The sequence below is a fragment of the Petromyzon marinus genome, chromosome 49, assembly GCF_048934315.1.
Source record: "Petromyzon marinus isolate PM22_M1 ecotype Great Lakes invasive population chromosome 49, UKy_Petmar_22M1.pri1.0, whole genome shotgun sequence".
NCBI lineage: Eukaryota > Metazoa > Chordata > Hyperoartia > Petromyzontiformes > Petromyzontidae > Petromyzon > Petromyzon marinus.
In genome coordinates this window covers 7,111,734-7,129,867 of record NC_133715.1, presented here as the reverse complement: position 1 = coordinate 7,129,867, position 18,134 = coordinate 7,111,734, and the positions used below count along the sequence as shown (strand labels likewise).

Here is an 18,134-nt window from a genome sequence, read left to right as displayed (position 1 = left end):
CCCCCCCAACCCCCAATAGTTTCAAATGTGTGGCGGCAACCTCACACTAATGATGTCTTATCGGCGAAAGTGGGGCCCCCTTCCCCTCTGAAAATTAGTGAAGAACCACCGCTCTAGTGATGAGAGATTAGCAATTTCAGGGCTGCGCCTTTATCGTTCTTTTTTTGGTGGAAAAATGTTGACTCAATGTAGGGATTTCTTCGTGGCAACTTCACGGAGTAAATTTTGTCTACGCAGTTTTTTTGCTCGTTTGTAAGCGCCATCCCCCGCGTTGCGTCAATGTTGGCACGTGTGCTGGGATATTCTCATGCGCGTGAGTTGAATGCGTGAGACTCAAGTCGCCCTCTACATTAACAACAAAAATAATCAGCTGCGTTGTCGAGAATATAAGTAACGCAATGAATTATAGGCCTCTTTCACAAACTGTATTTGTATACAGTATTCACATTGGGATAAAAAAAAATAACACGAGTACTTTTTTTTTTACACATCCCGTTAGCCACACGGCCTTCGGCAGCCAGAATTGAGGCTCGCTTTGGTTTGGCTCAATGAGTATTCCCAGTGGGAAAGAAGAGGTGTTGAGAGGGGTGGGGGCGGGGGGAGGGGTGTGTAAGTGGGGGCGGGTTTGGGGGGGATGGGGGCGGGTTTGGGGGGGGGATGGGGGCGGGTTTGGGGGGGGGCGGGTTTGGGGGGGGGGATGGGGGCGGGTTTGGGGGGGAGGATGGGGGCGGGTTTGGGGGGGGGGATGGGGGCGGGTTTGGGGGGGGGGATGGGGGCGGGTTTGGGGGGGGGGATGGGGGCGGGTTTGGGGGGGGGTTGGAGTTAGAGGGAGAGATGGGTGAGTGGGCAGTTGGGACCACGTGACCGTCATGGCGGCCAGGGAGATGTCGCCTATCGAGCCGGAGCAGCGGCCAGGTAAGCGCTTACCCGAGATCAAACCAGAACCCTCACTCCAGCCGGCTTGCCGGCCAAAGCGGCCAGGGACCTCAAGACGCTGGCGACTCGGCGCCCGAGACGGGAGTTTCGCGTTTCGTGCCAGTAAAGATAGTTTAGACAAGCGGCCTAGGCGGTGGTGTCGGAGCCCACGGTCTATCCTGAATCATAGGCCGAGAAAGGCGATGATTAACTCGGTCGAGATGCGCTTCTTCGACACGTCCCCCTCCTCACCCTCCCATCGGTTGACATTGGTTTTAATAGTTTATTCATGTTTTGATTGGCTGGGTGGTAAGCAAGTCTCTGCAGAGTTTTCGTGAAATTGTTCGATTTTGTATTTAACGTTAGCTGGATGTGTGACAGAGCAACATGTACTGTTTTGCTTTGGGCTATACGTGTAAATACAGAAATTACGTTCGCTTTATTTGTTTGCAAAGAGGCTCGTTTTGGGAACGTGGTTAGTCGTGCGGAGTCTTTATTATAAGAGAACGTACGTTATAGGTTGCCATGGTAACGGCGTGAAGATGCCAGTTGCGCTACTGGGTTGTTGTAGTAATGGCTGCGGTCTTGCAAATATTCCCAATTAAGTGGCGTGTGTGTGTGTTCGGTGTGTGTGTGTATATATATTGACCAAATTATTAATTGAGCACCGGGTGCAAGGTGTAAATCATCAGCCCTGTAGAAGCAAAAGTGACCGGGCACGGTGCTGACCACACCATCATGTTCTGTGCAAATGCAGCCTTGATAGTTACTCGCCATCCGCAACTCCACCCCGTTCAACTGTCTATTAGGGTATATGTATATGATCTCTGGTATACGGTGTGCGTGTCTGTGTGTTTGTATCATCTTGTATACCAAAAAGTATCGTTGCATGGGACCAAATGCTCTAAGATTCTCCTTGGGTAGTCTGCACCTCTTGGCACATCCGTTCTCCGCTCTTCACCTCCGCAACCTCCCATCTCACCCTGGGGTTACCCCTACTCCTTCTGCACTGTACCGATGGCAATATCTATCGCTAAACGGGCACGACATGGGCTGTAGAAGAGATGGAGTGATGTGGTACAAGAGGACGTGGAGCTGAGTGGACTTGGCGATGACTGGTACCAGCGGTGTCAACATCGGCCTCTATGGAGGAGGTTTTTGAAAGACGCTCCTGAGCAGTTGGAGGCAGTCGCCCTCTAATAACTGAGGGCAGAGGAGCGACGCTCACAACAATGAGCTGAGCGCCGGGCGGATAAAATACAGCAAGTTAGCACAGCAAGTTAGCTGGTGCATCTACCAGTCATCTCGGTCAGTCAACCCATGGCACCTGGGTCTGTCCTGTGACCTCCCGTCAGCGAGCTTTCGACACTTCACGTGGCCTCAAAGTGCATCTGGCCTGGCACAGACGCCATGGTGTCATCACCGTAGTGCAGTGGTTAAGGCAGTACGCTATGAACCCGGCTTCCACAGCTTGATTCCCGCTCACGGCCAACACTCGTGATGATTATCTGAACCGGCCCTGGGCCTCCCCTAGGTCGACGCAGCCTCAAATTAGTACCTGGTGCGGTGTGTAAACATCGCCACTGGGGAGACAAAGGCAGCCAGGCGTGCTGCTGGCCACCCACCTCCTCGTGTGCCGTGTCGGCCTTCATAGGTGCTCGCTAACAGATTTACATTGTGGGGAGCAGTGGTGGAGTGGTTAGCACACTGCAAAGACCCTAGTTCGATTCCCGATCACGACCAATAACAGTGGCGAATATTCGAAAGGGTTGGGTTGCCACTGTATATGTACGTTTATTTGGGTTTATATGTGTATTGGCACAGTGGGTGATGAATTTATAACCAGTCACCTGTTACTTCCTGCCAGTGTGCCTTTTCCACTTCACGTGGCCTCAAAGCGCACCCAGCTTGGCTCAAGCACCATATTGACATTACTGGAGCTTCATGGCAATTGGCTGTTGCTGTCTGTTCACTCGGTGCCAATTGTTGGTTCCTGCTGTTGTACTGTGCGTTTGTCTGCCACCTGAATTTGATACTTGGCCACAGAGTGATATTCGAACTGGTGTTGGGCCTCTCTGAGGGCGGCGACTCGCCCTGAAATGAGAACCCAGTGCAGTGTGTAAATAAAAGCAGTGGGCACCAAGGTAGCTTGGTGTTTTGGCCTCATCGCCTCGTGCGTGGTGCAGGCGGTTACTAACAGCAATTCCCCAGCAGTCTGGTTGCACGGGATATATTTGTCTTGCATTTTCATGTGTACTGCATCTGTGTGTGTGGTTGGCAGCATTGGCATAATATTTATTGCACTGGGCTAGGATCCCTTCAACTTGAGTTCACTTCTCTGCTTCTCCTGGTCTGCTAGTGGTGTTTGGTGTGTGTGAACATCAAGTCTGGGTGAGACGAAAGTGATCATCACCATTAATGATGCTACCTTAATATATCGTAAGTTAGGCAGGTTTCATTTGTGTTAAATGTAAAGTTAACATGTACATCCACGGGATCGTACAACGTGGTTATTTAAAAGGACAGTTGGGCAGGAGTATTACAATTTCACAGCCGTGCAATGTAATGACATGTCTTGGGGTCTTCAAACTATCTGAATCAAGAATCTTTTCTGTTGTGTTTTTTTTTTGTAACTTCCTCAATTACATTTATTTCACGAGTTTGAACTGTAATTTTTTTTCCCCTCTGCATTTGCCGACTTACATTGCATACAATTTGAATGCGTCGTAAATAATCGATCTCTACACACACGATTCGATGCGCCTCAAATGAGCAAAACAATTAATTATAGTCCACAAACAGTTACAACCCGAATGGACGGATCTTGGCCATCCTTTTTTTGCTTGTGTACAGCGAGCAAGATAGTGCGAGGTGACGCGCACATGAGTGCCCAGCACAATTGAGAAGTCCCCTTTTTAGAACCATCGCTACGCTCACTTCCTTAAAGTCCAGGATTCTACCCTTCCCACTGTGACCTCCCTCTACAAACAGGCTCGCCCAATCTCCCTCCTCTCTTTCTCCCGCCCTCCCATGCTGAGCTGGTATTTTGCGGAAGGTGACTGCAGATTTGTGGCCATTGTTCCGTGAAAGATGCCCTGCTGAGGAGCTTTAACCATCCCGTGCCTTTGTTAGCATGCTGGTGCGTGGCGGATTAGCGTGCGCGTGCTTTACAAATGCTAATTGCGTTGGCGGGGGCATGAGTTGCACTCAAAGAACAACCATATTTTTGCCTGGCACCAAAAGGTAGGGAATGTTATAATTTTATTTCAAAATAAATTGCTCCCTCCCTTACTTGACCCAGCAAAATACATATTCCCAAGCGAGGCCACTTAGTTGTGTAAATCCCACGTCCACAGTGTGTCGCATTGGGATGCCTGCACATGCGGGTACATTTGGAAAAGTGCGTGTTGGTGCAGACAATTAAAAGCCATGGTATTACAAGCTTCTGATGTCACCAGCAGACACGATGTTCACTTACTGGTTACAACACTCGTGCTTTGCTGTTGAGCATTCTGAGTAAATTCTTGCATATCAAAACTCTGTTGCGTGCCTTCATATAATGTATATAACTGTTATTTTGTCCTTCAGTCCATTGACTGCCAGCACCAATATCAGTTTTGTTTAAGCAAAGCAAACCTGTCTCCGCACTAGGTTTGGTTATGCATATGAAGGACATCGAATCCCAATAAGTCAGCTCCAGGAAGAAAGATTTGCATCACTCCGAAACATTTTAATTTAGGGTACAACGACTCTTCCCCCCCTCCGTTAATCTACAAATTATATATTTTTATTATTGTTATTGTGAATGTAGCTTCCACTCGTGGCTACCAATACATGTTTGAGCCACCTGTGATTTAAGAAAGTTTCTCAAATGTATTGACATGATGCTCTCAGCCTTGTCACCATTTTCTTTATTATGATGGTAAGTTACTCAAAACTACACAGGAGAGATTTTCCAAAGTGTTATTAAGTTGCAAATATTATATTATGGATATTTAGCTAACGTATTAATTTGGACAGCCCAGGATGCACAGTTGAGGTGAATAGCTACAAGATTACAGCTATTTTTGTTCGATGGCATAAGAGCTGTTTTCCTTCTTTAATTGGAAAATACATAGCAAGCATTGCCCCCTACTGTGAAAACTTGGCAGATCACTCCTGCAAAAGAGTCGCAAGGCTCAGTGAGGCTTTCCTGCCAAAACAAGCACAACAAATCTAATAATAATTAAAAGCCTGCCAGCAGCATTGCTTTACCGGCACTGGATGTGCAAAAGCGCCCTTAAAAATCCACTGCGGATTTATTTCCTGCCGATGTCGCAGCCTGAATGCGAAATAACGAGGACGGGGAAGCAAGCGCTTGCGAGGGGGCTGATTTATAAATACAGCCCGAGAGAATGTGTAATCACTGCCGTTTTTGTTGCCGGAGGCCGGGGTGCAAACGGCGGACAATGGTCCTTCCCATTTGCATAAACTCCATTTGGGACAGGATCGCATCGTGAAGGTCGTCTGTCCCTGGCGTGTTTTGCCTCGCGATGGCAAAACGCAGATTTGGAAAAAAAAACATCTACGGCCCTACATGCAGGCGGTAAGACAGGCAAAGATCCCCGCAAAGCCTCAAACAGAATGTTAGCAAGCGGCTGTGTAGACTGCCACGGTACATGAGGGTGTACTCGTTTTAAGGTTGAGTTTCCCTAGGGTGGGCTCAGTACCGGTCCAGATATTCGTCACTGATATTGGCCGTCAGCAGTAACTCGGGTGACCAGGTTCAGTTAGCTATCTCCTGCGCCACCGCTCCACCACACGGACACACACGCACATACACGCACATACACTCGGTGGCGGTGACATCACCACTGCACTTGTACCAGGCTAGGTGCACTTTGAGTGAGGCTACGTGGAGTGTCGAGGTTCACTGGCAGGAGGTCACAGTTTTTTATGGGTTAACCGACTGATATGACTGAAATACACAAACACGCCTACACGCATACAGTTTTACTCTACATAGATAGAAACGAATATACTTGTGACGCATCTGTATCTCGGTCAGATGTCACTTGGCTCATTGTCCACAGGACCGCGATTTCCAAGTAAACGCAGGCACTTGAGTTGCGCAGTGGGTATGGTGTCAACGTTGCATTTTCAAAGTGCGCCACAGAAGCGTCCGTGGATTTATTAACGCGAGCTCTGCGCAGGCCCCGTCGCTTCTAATCAGGGTCACCGTAGAGACGGTGACGTAGCTAGGCACGTGACCCCCCCCCCCCCCTTTCCCCCTCCACCCCTTAATCTCTCCGGCCTTCCTTCCAGCGCGTTCTGTAAATTGCAGCCGCTATTGTTGCCGCACACAGCCACAAGAATGAGCGTTTCCATAGCAACTCGCACCGCCGCCGTCACAGCAGCAGCAGCATCATCGGTCCAGCTTGGGGTCATTGGATTCCGCACTGCACACACGTGCACCCACAGTCAGGCGCCGTGATTGGCTGTGGCAACGGTTGCCGCGGCGGCGTGAACAGGGGAAGGCGCCATGGCCCGGAACGAGGGTCCGAGTGCGCATCGTGTGCCGGCGCTGTCACCTCGGGCCGCCACGTCGAGCGGGCGACTCTTCACCATCAGGGAGCAGGATGAGGGTCGGGGGGGAGGTGGGCGGCCAAACCGGCGGTGGAAGCATGTGCCGTCGTCTCTCAAGGTCACTCATGATTACCGGAGTCCGCCGTCCGGCAAGGATACGATCCGGCGGGGAGAATGCGGCGGTCGTGGTGATCGGGATGACGGTCGTGGAGATAGTGGCAGTGGTGGCAATGGAAATTTCGGTGGCTGGGGTAGCGGTCGCCTTAAGGGCCGTGATGGTGGTAATAGTGGTGGTAGTGGACATGGTAGTGATGGCAAAAGTGGTGGTGGTAGTGGAGGCGGTATTAGTGGCGGTGGTAGTGGCAGTGGTAGCGGAGGCGATGGTGGCAGCGTTAGTGGCGATGTCAGTGGCAGTGGCAGCTGTGATATTGATGGTGGTGGTATTGGGGATAGTGGTAGTGGCGGGGTTAGCCATTGCGGTGGTGGTAGGGATGCTGGCGTTGGGGGTAGCGTCGGTCACGAACCAAACCACAATGGTACTGCCGGCGTCCCCGTTGCAAAAATGGTGGTGGAAAAACGATTACGGTTTGAGCCGAAAGTCAGCCATTCTCATGGGAAGCAGTCGCACAGCAAAGGAGTTCGCAAACAGAGACAGGAAGCTCACGGTCCCAGAGCTGTCAGTGTTGTCCTTTCAAAAGTGAGTCCCGGAGGTTCGCCGACGTGTAAATATGCTGGTGGTGCAGTGGAAAGCGCCCGAGCTTCCAGTGAGAACGGGGCCTGCTTGTTTGTGGCTGGTTACGTGACCTCCATCAGCGCGCGGACCACAAAGTCTCAAGAGAGGCCGTCACGTGCCAAACCGTCCAGACACATCGCAGGTACAGCAGCCTGAGACTTTCTCATTGTTGTTTAGTTATGATGAAAACATATAATTGTAACTGAAGCAAACATTTTTTTAATGCAGAAAAGCCTCCAGGAGGGTCCTGCTATACTGGCCATGAGAGTTTGGCTTCATCTGGGAGGAGAATTGGGAGAAAATCCACGCACTTACACGAGGAGGTAACACTCAAGAATTCTGCAATGTTAGATTCTAAACTTACTGTGCAGCCATCTCCTGCCTACCTCACTGCCCTGGCCTACAACATACAAGTATTCTCAGCCCGTCTCACATCCAAGTACTCATCAGACTCAACCCTGCTTAGCTTCCAAATTATGACAAGATTAAACATATGTAGGGTGATACATATGTATCATGTTGAACTTCTTTCGCACCGTTCGTAGCTAACGGTGCTAATCGGAGGTGCGGAATAGGCCACATTGCATAATTGCCAAATCATTGAATGCATTCATCAGCAGACCTACCCACCATTCTCTTTGGCAACGTAACGAATCATTAATGTACTTCCTTTATTAACCCAGAGGGATAATGTGCTGAGCCAATCCCCAAACCACGATTTTTATATATATATAAAAAAAAATGTTTTATTCCACATCCTCCCTCACATCATACATTGCAACATCCTGACCTTCTGGACGGCATTACCAGGAGCATCGACGGTATCGGGCACACCGGACTCATTAGAGCAGGCGGTGGGGGGCGCATTGCCATTCTGGGCTCAGGTATTTAAGACTGGTCTAAGGTTTAGGAATGGATCCCATGTACGTGCGTATTCTTCTTGTCTCTGAGCGTATCGATCAGATGCTCCAGTGCTGAGATTGGGCCTAATTAATTCAGCCATTGAGTATGGGACGGGGGGGGGGGTCGTCCAAAACCAGGATTTGAACTCTCAAACCTGAATCGTGAGAACCCATCAGAATGTTGGGGGAGATGGTAAAGTGGGGATGGGGGGGGGGATAGGAGATAGTCGTTCCATGCTTAGCGAGAGCTGTTTGTGGAGCAATTCCCCTTCATTCTGCCAAATGTGCCTTCGGTGTTGGCTGGGTTTGGCCTTAATCCACGGGCCAAAGCATATCAGGCTAATTCCATGTGCAGACATATTAATTGCAGAATAGCGACCACATTCCTTTTTGGCTTTTGGGAAAGTTAATATTTCATATTTTTTCGTTCGTACACGGCGTTTAGTGCAGTGCAAGAGGGTCACCATTTTGCCAAATTTTTCCATTGCCGCCACGATTTGCTCGTCTTTCGAGTAGCTTTTGCAAACGACGGTCATCGACCATTTCGAGCAAATTATTACGTCATACTGCCGCGTTGGCAGTGGTGCGCACAAGTGAAAGTAACGAAAGGAAAACATTCGTCAATAACATTGTGGCCTTGGAAGGAGAATTACATGTTGGCCGATGTTTCGTGCAATGGTCCTTCATAATTGCACATAAATAAAGCCACAGAGGTGGGTACTCTACCTCTCTGGCCTCTCTGTTTACCATCACTCCTGCTCCTGTGTGATGTTAACATTCCATCTGACACCTGCACGCGACTTAATTTCGTGGCTCCATCTCTGCGGCGGGTGTATTATCGTGTGTGGTTGGCTCCTGTGGCACTGCCACTTTGTCATTAGTCTCGGCACTGGGACATCATCAGAATTAGCTGTGTGTCCAGCGGAAGCCCACTTTATTTACAGTTTATATGATGTCACTAGTCCTCGTGTTTACTTTGTGACTCGTGTAATTTCAAGCGTGCACCTCTCTTATGCTGCTTTGTACTTTTGTCAGCTTTTGTTGGATTTTCTTTGTCCATGGATGAGCCACATGGACATTTTCCAAGACGGCTTATCTGGCAAATGATGATTATGTCATTTATTTACTTAGGAAAAGCCAAGGTGAAAGGGAGTTTTACAGCCACATGCACTCAGCCAGAAAATTGCTTGGGTTTGATGGAGTGTGTGGAAAATGCCCAGTTTCCCCAGTCCAAATTCTGCTCATCGCTGGATTTCCTGCGATTATGAAGTGATGGTGTTTCATGATAATAATAGGGATGGTGTTTGTGCTGGTGATAATGTGGTTGGCGGTATTGGTGGTAGTGGTGGTGGTGATGATGATAGTGATGAAAATGACTGATGGTGAAAAAGCATGTGGTGATTATGCTGGTCATGCTTTGGTGATAATGGTAGTGGTGAAGGTGATCGTGATATAATAATGGTGATGATGACGATGACAACTTTGACTGACAATGATGATGGTGACGATTGGGGTGTGCCTATTCGTGGTGGTGGCGTTGTTGAGGACGATGACTGATAGTGATGACGGTCGGGTCGTGGCGGTAATGCTAGTGACAATACTGACGAAGATCATAGTTACACTGATGTTGATGGGAGGGCTTCTCCACGGCTTTGAATGTTTTGGGTCTCTCCACTTCCTGTGGGAAGGAGGTAGAATAGGGGGGGGTGGTGGGTAGGCTGCTGCCATGGGGGACAAAAATCCTCACATCTGCAGGGGCGGTGGTGAGGTCAGCGCGAGTCGTGTGTTGGCGGACACACGCACGGTTGCTATGACACGTGGTGCGCTATGGAAATAAGCTCTCCCTACAAGGTAGCTGGCTGCCGCCTACCCGCCTAAGCTGTGCCGGCAAAACCCGGGGCTGCTTGGGTGTGGTGGTTCACTGGGCTTGTGCCGGGCTTTTGGTGAAATCCACCGCCCACCGCCGTTGGCAGTCCAGGGTAGCCACTTATCCTAGTTTTTCCCAGCATCGTTCTTTCGTTAGAAGTAGCTGCTGTCCTGGGAAATCTGTAAGAAGTCCTCCACGCACGTGAAAGGTCCCTTGTTTTGTAAGAAAGAGTAGGCCATTGTGTGGGCAGCATCATCGTCCAATTTTTTTTTCAAATTTGGTGAATAATGTGCAAATTACTTGATTTGTAAAGCATTTGCAATCTTCACATTCTACAGTCAAAACATAGCAGGAATCTGCTGAAAAAAAGTTGAGACTCAGTGAGGCTTTCCTGGGTGAGCAAGTGCAGTGGTGGGCAGCAGAGACACGGGGGGGAGGGGTGAAAATTATGGGGTGTGTCCCTTACCTTGGCAGTGGGAAGTTCCAGGCTCACAACAACAACATCCATATAGCCTATAGGTCTCTGTGTGGAAGTCTTAAGGTAAGCAAGGGATGAAATAAAATGGGAGAGACCTTTGCCCAGTATTGAAAAGCTCCAGCTCGACAACATCAACAACAACATCAGCAACATTAACAACAACTTGAGCGTAATAGTATACCACTCAAGACGACGCATTTACACATTCTTCTCCCCTCTTCCGGTTATTGAGATATTGTTCATCTTCTTCCCATGGTATGTCCCCGGTTCGTTTGCACTTCGGAGGTATCAACCGCAATGTAGCGTCGGTGTCCAATGAGTGTGGATTACACGCTGTAAGTGAGAACCTTATATTTCGGGGACGGTGACGGTGGCATGTGTCATGTGTCATGCTCCGTGGTCATTTGGAATGTGGATTATATAAAGTTAAACCTCGGTGAGTAACGTCTGTTAAAAAAGGTTAAACCTGCTCGTTGCTTGAAATGGGCGAGTCCCCGATCCCATCGGCTCTCATGAGCTCGGCAGACTTGAACCCGGTGAGTACTTGGATTGGTGACCAGCAGTGCTTGCCAGGTGTTGTAGGTGAAGCATGGGGGTTACGAAGCATGGCCAGGAGATAGCAGTGCAAAGTTTATACGGTGGTGGATTTCTCCAACACGAAGTAAAACTATAATTATTAATGGAATTGGCCAAATCAAATGAAGCAGGGCCCTCCTGAAATGGTCTTGAGGCTCGGTGAGGCTCTACGCTCTTAAGTGGCATCATTATTTTAGTCTGGAATTTCACTGGTCTTACTGATGCATACATTCCAGAGGGGGCTATTTCACCACTATTATTGGAAAAGTGTTCTCATTCCTTTATATAATATCATGTGCTTAGCCATAAAAGTTTCGCTGAGTCACAATATGTATTTTTTTTTTGCAGCAGGGCCCTGCCTGTCATATAGGGGTATTTAGCTGGTTACCTTTTGAAGAATGGGTTGCATGTGATATGAAACTGGAGCACCAGGAAGAAACCCCATGCATATGAGAGGAAATGCTGACAGGTGTGTTTATGAACCCACTTGCTGTACTAATGTCTCCTTGCCAACTCGCAGCCCCCAGCAGGTTTGTGCGTTTCACAATTCTGTGTGTAATGCACCCTTATTCTTTACTTCAGAGGTGGGAAACATTTTCCTACTGAGGGCCGCTTCGGACAAAGCTCCCCTGTTCCCCACTTTTCATAGGCCGCTCATGAGTACGCACCTTAGCACTTATCCAATAATAACGAGAAAAATAATTACGGCTCACTTTTGCAGATGACTGAGTGCGCCGAAATTAGCAACACTGTCATGTTTCCAGGTTGAAAATATTCCTCTAGTGCACGATTAGTGCAGCCAACACGTCAGTGACGGATAATTATAATTTGTGGCCAGTTTCAAAGAGGCAGGCCTGATGTGACCGCGGGTCATGTGAAATTAAGTCTTTGGCCGTAAGGATAGAAGTCACGGGTTGTACGAAGTGATGTCTGGCGCTGTACGGATAGAAAGTGTGGCTCATATGAAATTAAGTCACGGGCCCTGTCAAGTCCATGGGCCATAGCCTCCCCCACCGCTGCCTTGCTCCAAAATTAATGGATTGCTGGCACGCATCACCGCTTAAGAAATGCTATGTAAACACATAACAGAGGGTGACAATTGCTATGAATGTAAACATTAACGGTGCGTTAAGGGACTTAATGTAGCATGCGTGTACAACAGCCTGCAGCATCTGTAAGAGCTTCTCGTGGATAAAGCTTAATGCGCCATGAACGCACATGCGCACGGCCGTTTATACTGCAGCGGTGGTGAGTGGCCAGCGGTGAGTGGCTGATGCTGATGTGCGTGGGATAACGGTGGGAAGATGAGCGATGCACACACGCGATTCGGCCCCCGCATTGCCCCTCGTAGGAATTCCATCGCGACGGGTGAAATGTCAACATCGCAGTAACCAATTTCTGTAACAAAAAAAATGTCAGAGTGGTTCTCTGCTTCACTGAGCCTGAAGACATTGGTGCTCAGCTCCTGCACTGCAGAATCAGTGGTTGAAATTCCACATTTCTTTGATGGGGACTGGCTTATCGACAGGACGAATTCTCTTGACTTTATGAGAGTGTTACTTGTGTTTGTTCATTGTTGTCTCGTAGGAAAGATGGGCCGAGTTAACGTCCCAACCAGGATGTGAACTCACAACCGTCCAACTGCGCGCCTGCTCCCTCTACCATCGAGCCACCTACCCTGTAAATGCGTGAGAAATTCATCGGACAGAACGTACGTGCAGACTAGAAACAAACAATGTAGAGGCGGCCGGACCTGAGGCTGTCCACACCATTGTGTGCAACGCCAGCCTTGAGAGGTGCTCACTATCAGCATTTTCCCCTGCCTGTCTATAAGGCTGAATCGGGGCTGGGGCAATCTTTGTCTGTATGTGCTCGTGTATCGTTCATGTTTCGACTGCTATTGATCTGTGTTCTGTGGTCTGGAAAGTGTTCTTATTGCCAAGCCTGGTCCCTTGCCAGCAGATAGGAGGCTTCAGTAGAACTCTGCCCAGTTTAATCATGCACCATTTATAGACCTCTCTGCTGCAATAATTGAGATGGCATTCTTGCTGCCATAGAGAGAGCGCGGTAGGACAGTGGTTAGCGAACTGCCCTATGATCCACCCGGTAACCTGAGTTCGATTCCCAGACGAGGCCAGTATGAGTTGCGAGCAATATCTTTTCTCCCTCTTCAACCTGCGCTGAGCACCGTGGTGAAGTAAAATCACAGTTACTGTTGTGTGGCAAGTGCTTTGTCCAGCTGCTGCTTGAAATTAAACTGAGCTCTCATGTCTAGTGTGTTGATGGATCGAGCCCAGTCATTCCTTAACCTTAAAATCGGTGGTGCATTTCATTTGTACAAAAAATTCATCTCTGAGAATAAGTATATTGGTTTGACAAGTTGTGTGATGAATATTGCAGTTTGTATCAGGGCAGGTGGGGAAAGTGCTGCCACCTATTGTTTGTATCAAGATGCCACGTGTCATGTTCTTATAAGTAGTTCTGTGATATCTGCTTCTGCAGGCTATTCACTAAACAGGGGAGAGTTATTCACTGCTCTCTGGTATTTCTGAATATTGGCAAGCAGGCAAGAACCATAAAAAGTTGATTTAACAAGTTAATGTCACACGTCAGTTTGCATAGCCAACATGATTGCTTATTGATTTTTGGGTTGGGCTACATAATGATCTGGCCAAATCTTGTATCGTCAAGACCCACGCCCGAACGTAGACAAAATGCGTTGACTGGACGCGTCGGGTAGTGGAGGGGTCTGATCAACACCCATTTGGCCAGAGTTTGAACCCACAAATCAATAACGAACCAGTTATTATTATTATTATTGTTTCAGCTTCTCTGTGTATTATTACGCACAGAATGCCTCTGATTCCCACTCTTGTACTCGTCTGCTCCCCCATCACGACACTAGGCTCTGCCCTTGACCAGGCCTCGTCCTTTCCCCTCCTTTTATGTCCCGCGGCCCCACTGAAGCCAGGGGAGGACTCTCTTTTCCCTCCCCGTTTTCACAGCGAGCTCTCTCGCTCGTAAAACAAGACACGCACGGTTGGCAGAGATCCCGGCACCTAGGACAACAGGACGACAACGCTCGTCGTCACGCGTGACTGAGCGGTCGCGGCCACGCAGAGAGAAAATGAGGGGGCCGCGTCTGTAGTGAAATGGGGGCCCTCTCAAACTGCTGCTTGACTGGCATGCCAGATACGCCGCATTGGTGGTGTTGTTTTTGTTGTTATTGTCCACCGCTGGGTGCAAGTCTCCACAATTTTCTTGCATTCTGTCCTTTCCTTAGACTCACGGAGAGACCCACACTCGTACAGAGAACCCGTTGACTCGTATTGTAGATGTTGTCAGCCTTTAAGTTCCCACTGCTGAGGCCTTCTCCATTTTCTTACATTCCTTCCTTTCCTAGGTTGGTCCAGCCTAGTAATTCTACAGTGGTACCTCGGTATACGTTGTTAATTCGTTCCAGAAGGTAGGACTTACACCAAAAATGACGAATACCAAACGAATTTTTCCCATAAGAAATAAAGGGAAAGGAAATAATCCATTCCAGAGTATAAGAAATTATTTTTTATGGCATATTATACATTAATGGGGTTGTCTAAAATAATTTAGACACTACATAAATTAAAAGAAATGCATAAATAAATAAAAATCAATTGATCTTTTTTTTCACGTCAACAGTGATCCTAACCATTCTCTTTGTAGCTTGGCTTTTCTCACGAACCTTCTTAGGACCCATCTTGAATGAATTCGCAAAAAATTTCACGTTAAAATTACAAAAAAACACGTGAAAATTCACAGAGTTATAGCAAGGGTTGTGCACTGAACGAGATCTACAGGCAGACTGAGGAGCGGCGCTTTGTTTCAGCCGTGAACGGGGTCTACGCGGGTACGTGGTGGCTCATCCCGACCCATACAAGTTCTAGCAAGCGCGTCGTATCCCCAAGACATTTTTTTCTCGTCAAAACACGACGTGTACCAAATTCAACGTATTCCAAAGCGGTCGTATACCGAGGCATGACTGTATTTTAATTATTGCACTTGTTTACCCAGGAAAGTCTCACCGAGTCTCAAGACTAATTTTAAGGAGGGTCCTACGATTTTTTTTCTGGTAGGCAGTGACAATTTCTATGGATTTCCAATTTAAGTAATTTGCGAGTAATCATTCAAATTTGGTTTATCTCAATCTTGACTATGGCACACAATGCCCTACTCTTTTTTTAATGACATCACGGTATGCTTTTGGGGTCGACTGTGAAGCAGACTGTTATGCTTGACACACAAACCCATTATTAACTGGGGCCACCTGCCAGGACAGAACCGCGAAACCTCTGCAACAATTGGCGAACGCGCCAACCGCTGGCACACAACACAGCCCCAAAGCAATGGCCTCCAAACTCTTTGATGTCATCTCGCCATCTCTTCCGCTGTCCCCCTCTGTTAATTTGGCCTCCTATTTGGTATCAACTGCGATGTAAATGTTGTCATCCCCTTTGACTGCCGCTCCATAATTAGTCTCGACCACTGGTGGCCACCCGGTGAGAATTTGGAATTTCACTGCGAGGCAGGAAGAGAAACGCGCGAAACAGAGGAGATCCACACGGTGGAGACATCGTATTGACTGTTGAGAAGAGTGAGTGGACCTGGGCAGGGACACGTAGTGCCCAGAAGGGATGGGTAACAATACAGGGGCGCCACAGCGGCTAAATGTTAATTATCCCACCTGGTATACAGGAGGTCGTGGGTTCAATCCCGATCCTGACGCCTGTATATTTGGAGTTTGCATGTTCTCCCCGTAGTCGTGTGGATTTTTCTCAGGGTCCTTCGGTTTTTCCCTCCACATTTAGAATCAACGTGCGTTTAGAAGATTTGGCTGCTATAAATATCCGTATGATAAGCCTCTTCATTCAGCTATCATTCGTGGCCAGGTCGTTTTTTAAAAAGAGCTATATAGCTCAGTGAGCCATACCTGGTAAAATAAAAATAGTTTAGTTTAAATATGAATAAAACACCTATTGATTCGTGCACGTATTGTTGAGCTTAGTACTCCATATTAATCCATCTATTGATGACATATCATTGTGCCCCTACTAATATTAAAGTCACAAAGGCCTATCTGTTGTTAGAGATTTTTTAATTAAATGTATGTACGTTGAACTTCTTATGCACCTGACGTAGCCAACTGCCAATCACCCATGTATTTAGTGTAATTCACGCAAATTGCCGGTCCAAACGCTGTCACATTGGTAACGCCGCACACAGATTTCGCACGAAGGTGCAGGAAACCACAGACAGAGCGGGAAGGAAAACAGCCGGAAATGGCGCTAACATTTGCACAACCTCTATGGTCCTATATTGGGATGGTTTGTGAACGGCATTCATAATGAGTGTTTGTACACATGGGAGGAAATCGGAGTGCCTGGAGAAAACCCGCACACGGGAGGGGGTTTTGCGCTCAATCCCCAACAATTGCCTGACCTCTGGGGGCGGTCCTGCATTGGGATGTGTGGCCGCCAACTCCAGGTCAGCTGTGCAGGTCGTGTGTGCGTGCGCTTTCGTATGCGCGATGTCATTTACATCTCAAGTGCTCCATACGAGCTTTGCTATGCTTTGAAACCTGCATAATGGAGTGAGCGGTGTTGTTTATGAGCCGTTCCCCTGTGCCGTATCTTTTATATTTTTCCCCGAAACCAGCTCAAGTAGATCGTGCTTGCAAGCCAAATGCGCGCTTAAATTACGTAGGTGGCATTTTAATTTTTGAAAGGACTCACCTGGGAGTGCGACATACATCGTGCGGGTAACACCAACCGCCGCTCACCAGTGAGTGGCGGTTTGACGTCACCATGGCAATTGTGCCAGGCTAGGTGCACTTGAGTGTCGAAGGCTCGCTGCCAGGAGGCGATAGGACAGACCCGAGGTATTGTGGGTTTTAAACTCGCTGATGTGTCTGGCAGATGCACCACCTGTGCTCCCCACTGCCGCAAAGACAAGGATCACCCGTGTAGCCTATACAGACTTTTGGGGCCAGTGCCGTTAGTGAGCACGAAGAGGTGGTGTGGCCAGAACCACTGATAATGTTTACATATCCACACTAGGTACTAATTTCAGGCTGAGTCGACCAAGGGGAGGCACAGAACCAGGATATTGGCTGTGAATGGGAATCAAACTCAGGTCACCGGCTTTATAGGGTGGTTCTCTAATCACTACGCTACCGCTGCTCACTGTGCCCTGCACGCACACACATTTCTTCTCAATGGCCAAAGTCAGAATCACGTGATGTGGTTAACTATATTGCTCATCTGTATTGCTCATCACTTCTTCATACATGAGTGACAGTCTGTGATTGGTACGGAGATGATTAGCTCCGCCGTTCCTTGTGTGTGTAGGTTGCTTTTGTGGGTGGATGGGTTTGGTGAATTGGGGCTGGGATGTGGGTAGGGTTCTGGGCAGGGCAAAGGTCACCTATTTCCATGACACTATCCCTGTTAGCCAATGGCAAGAGCTTACCAAACATCATTACCACCACCTTTCAATTGCCAACCTAACCTTTGATTTATTTGCGGACAAGAGTAATGACCGAATGTTTTCGTGCCTGTGATTTTGCTCGCTCCCACTTGGCCATTTTCCTCTCTTGGTGATGGTAATTATGAGGGTGTGGAGTCCATTTAATTTGTTGTAGAGGTATCACCGGGTCCTGTATTCTCATTGTCGCTGAAATTGCTGTATTTTTTTTCAAAGTCGGTGTCGTTTGTCACGGTATTTTTTGGGTCACCCGATCTCTCCCCTGCGTCAAAACCCCCAAAAATGGTGACGCTGGTTTGGCAGTCGGTGCGCAAACGTGAAAAACTCAAACTCAACGTGTTTGGTCAAACATCCCGGTGGCTCTCAAGAGAAAACCAAAAAAATCGGCTAGGCAATGGAATGCGTCGGTCTCGGTCGTCCACCGCGGAGATGGAGCGATGAGATTAGCTAGTTCGTTTGCAGGTGGTCTACGGATTGGATCGTTGCATCTCGGTATCGTGAAAGGTGGTGGCAGTGTCGTTGGGGTATTTGCCGTCGCTGATGATGATGATATAAGAATGAAAACAAACTCTTTGTAGG

The 18,134-nt window shown here is 48.2% G+C and overlaps 1 protein-coding gene across 7 annotated transcripts in view; it reads left to right on the top strand.

The window, feature by feature from the left end:
- Positions 1 to 820: 820 nt before the first annotated feature.
- Positions 821 to 18,134, top strand: part of LOC116952972 (uncharacterized) — a 75,043-nt gene continuing 57,729 nt past the window's right edge. For 2 of the 7 annotated variants that reach the window (XM_076074658.1, XM_076074656.1), the window contains exon 1: positions 6,174 to 7,355. In XM_076074658.1, coding sequence (XP_075930773.1) covers positions 6,437 to 7,355 — 919 coding nt within the window. In that variant the 5' untranslated portion in view covers positions 6,174 to 6,436. Of the gene's footprint in view, positions 916 to 6,173; positions 7,356 to 12,623; positions 12,717 to 18,134 lie in introns of those variants that run through there. The other 5 variants (XR_012947142.1, XM_076074655.1, XM_076074661.1 and 2 more) reach the window with 4 other exon arrangements.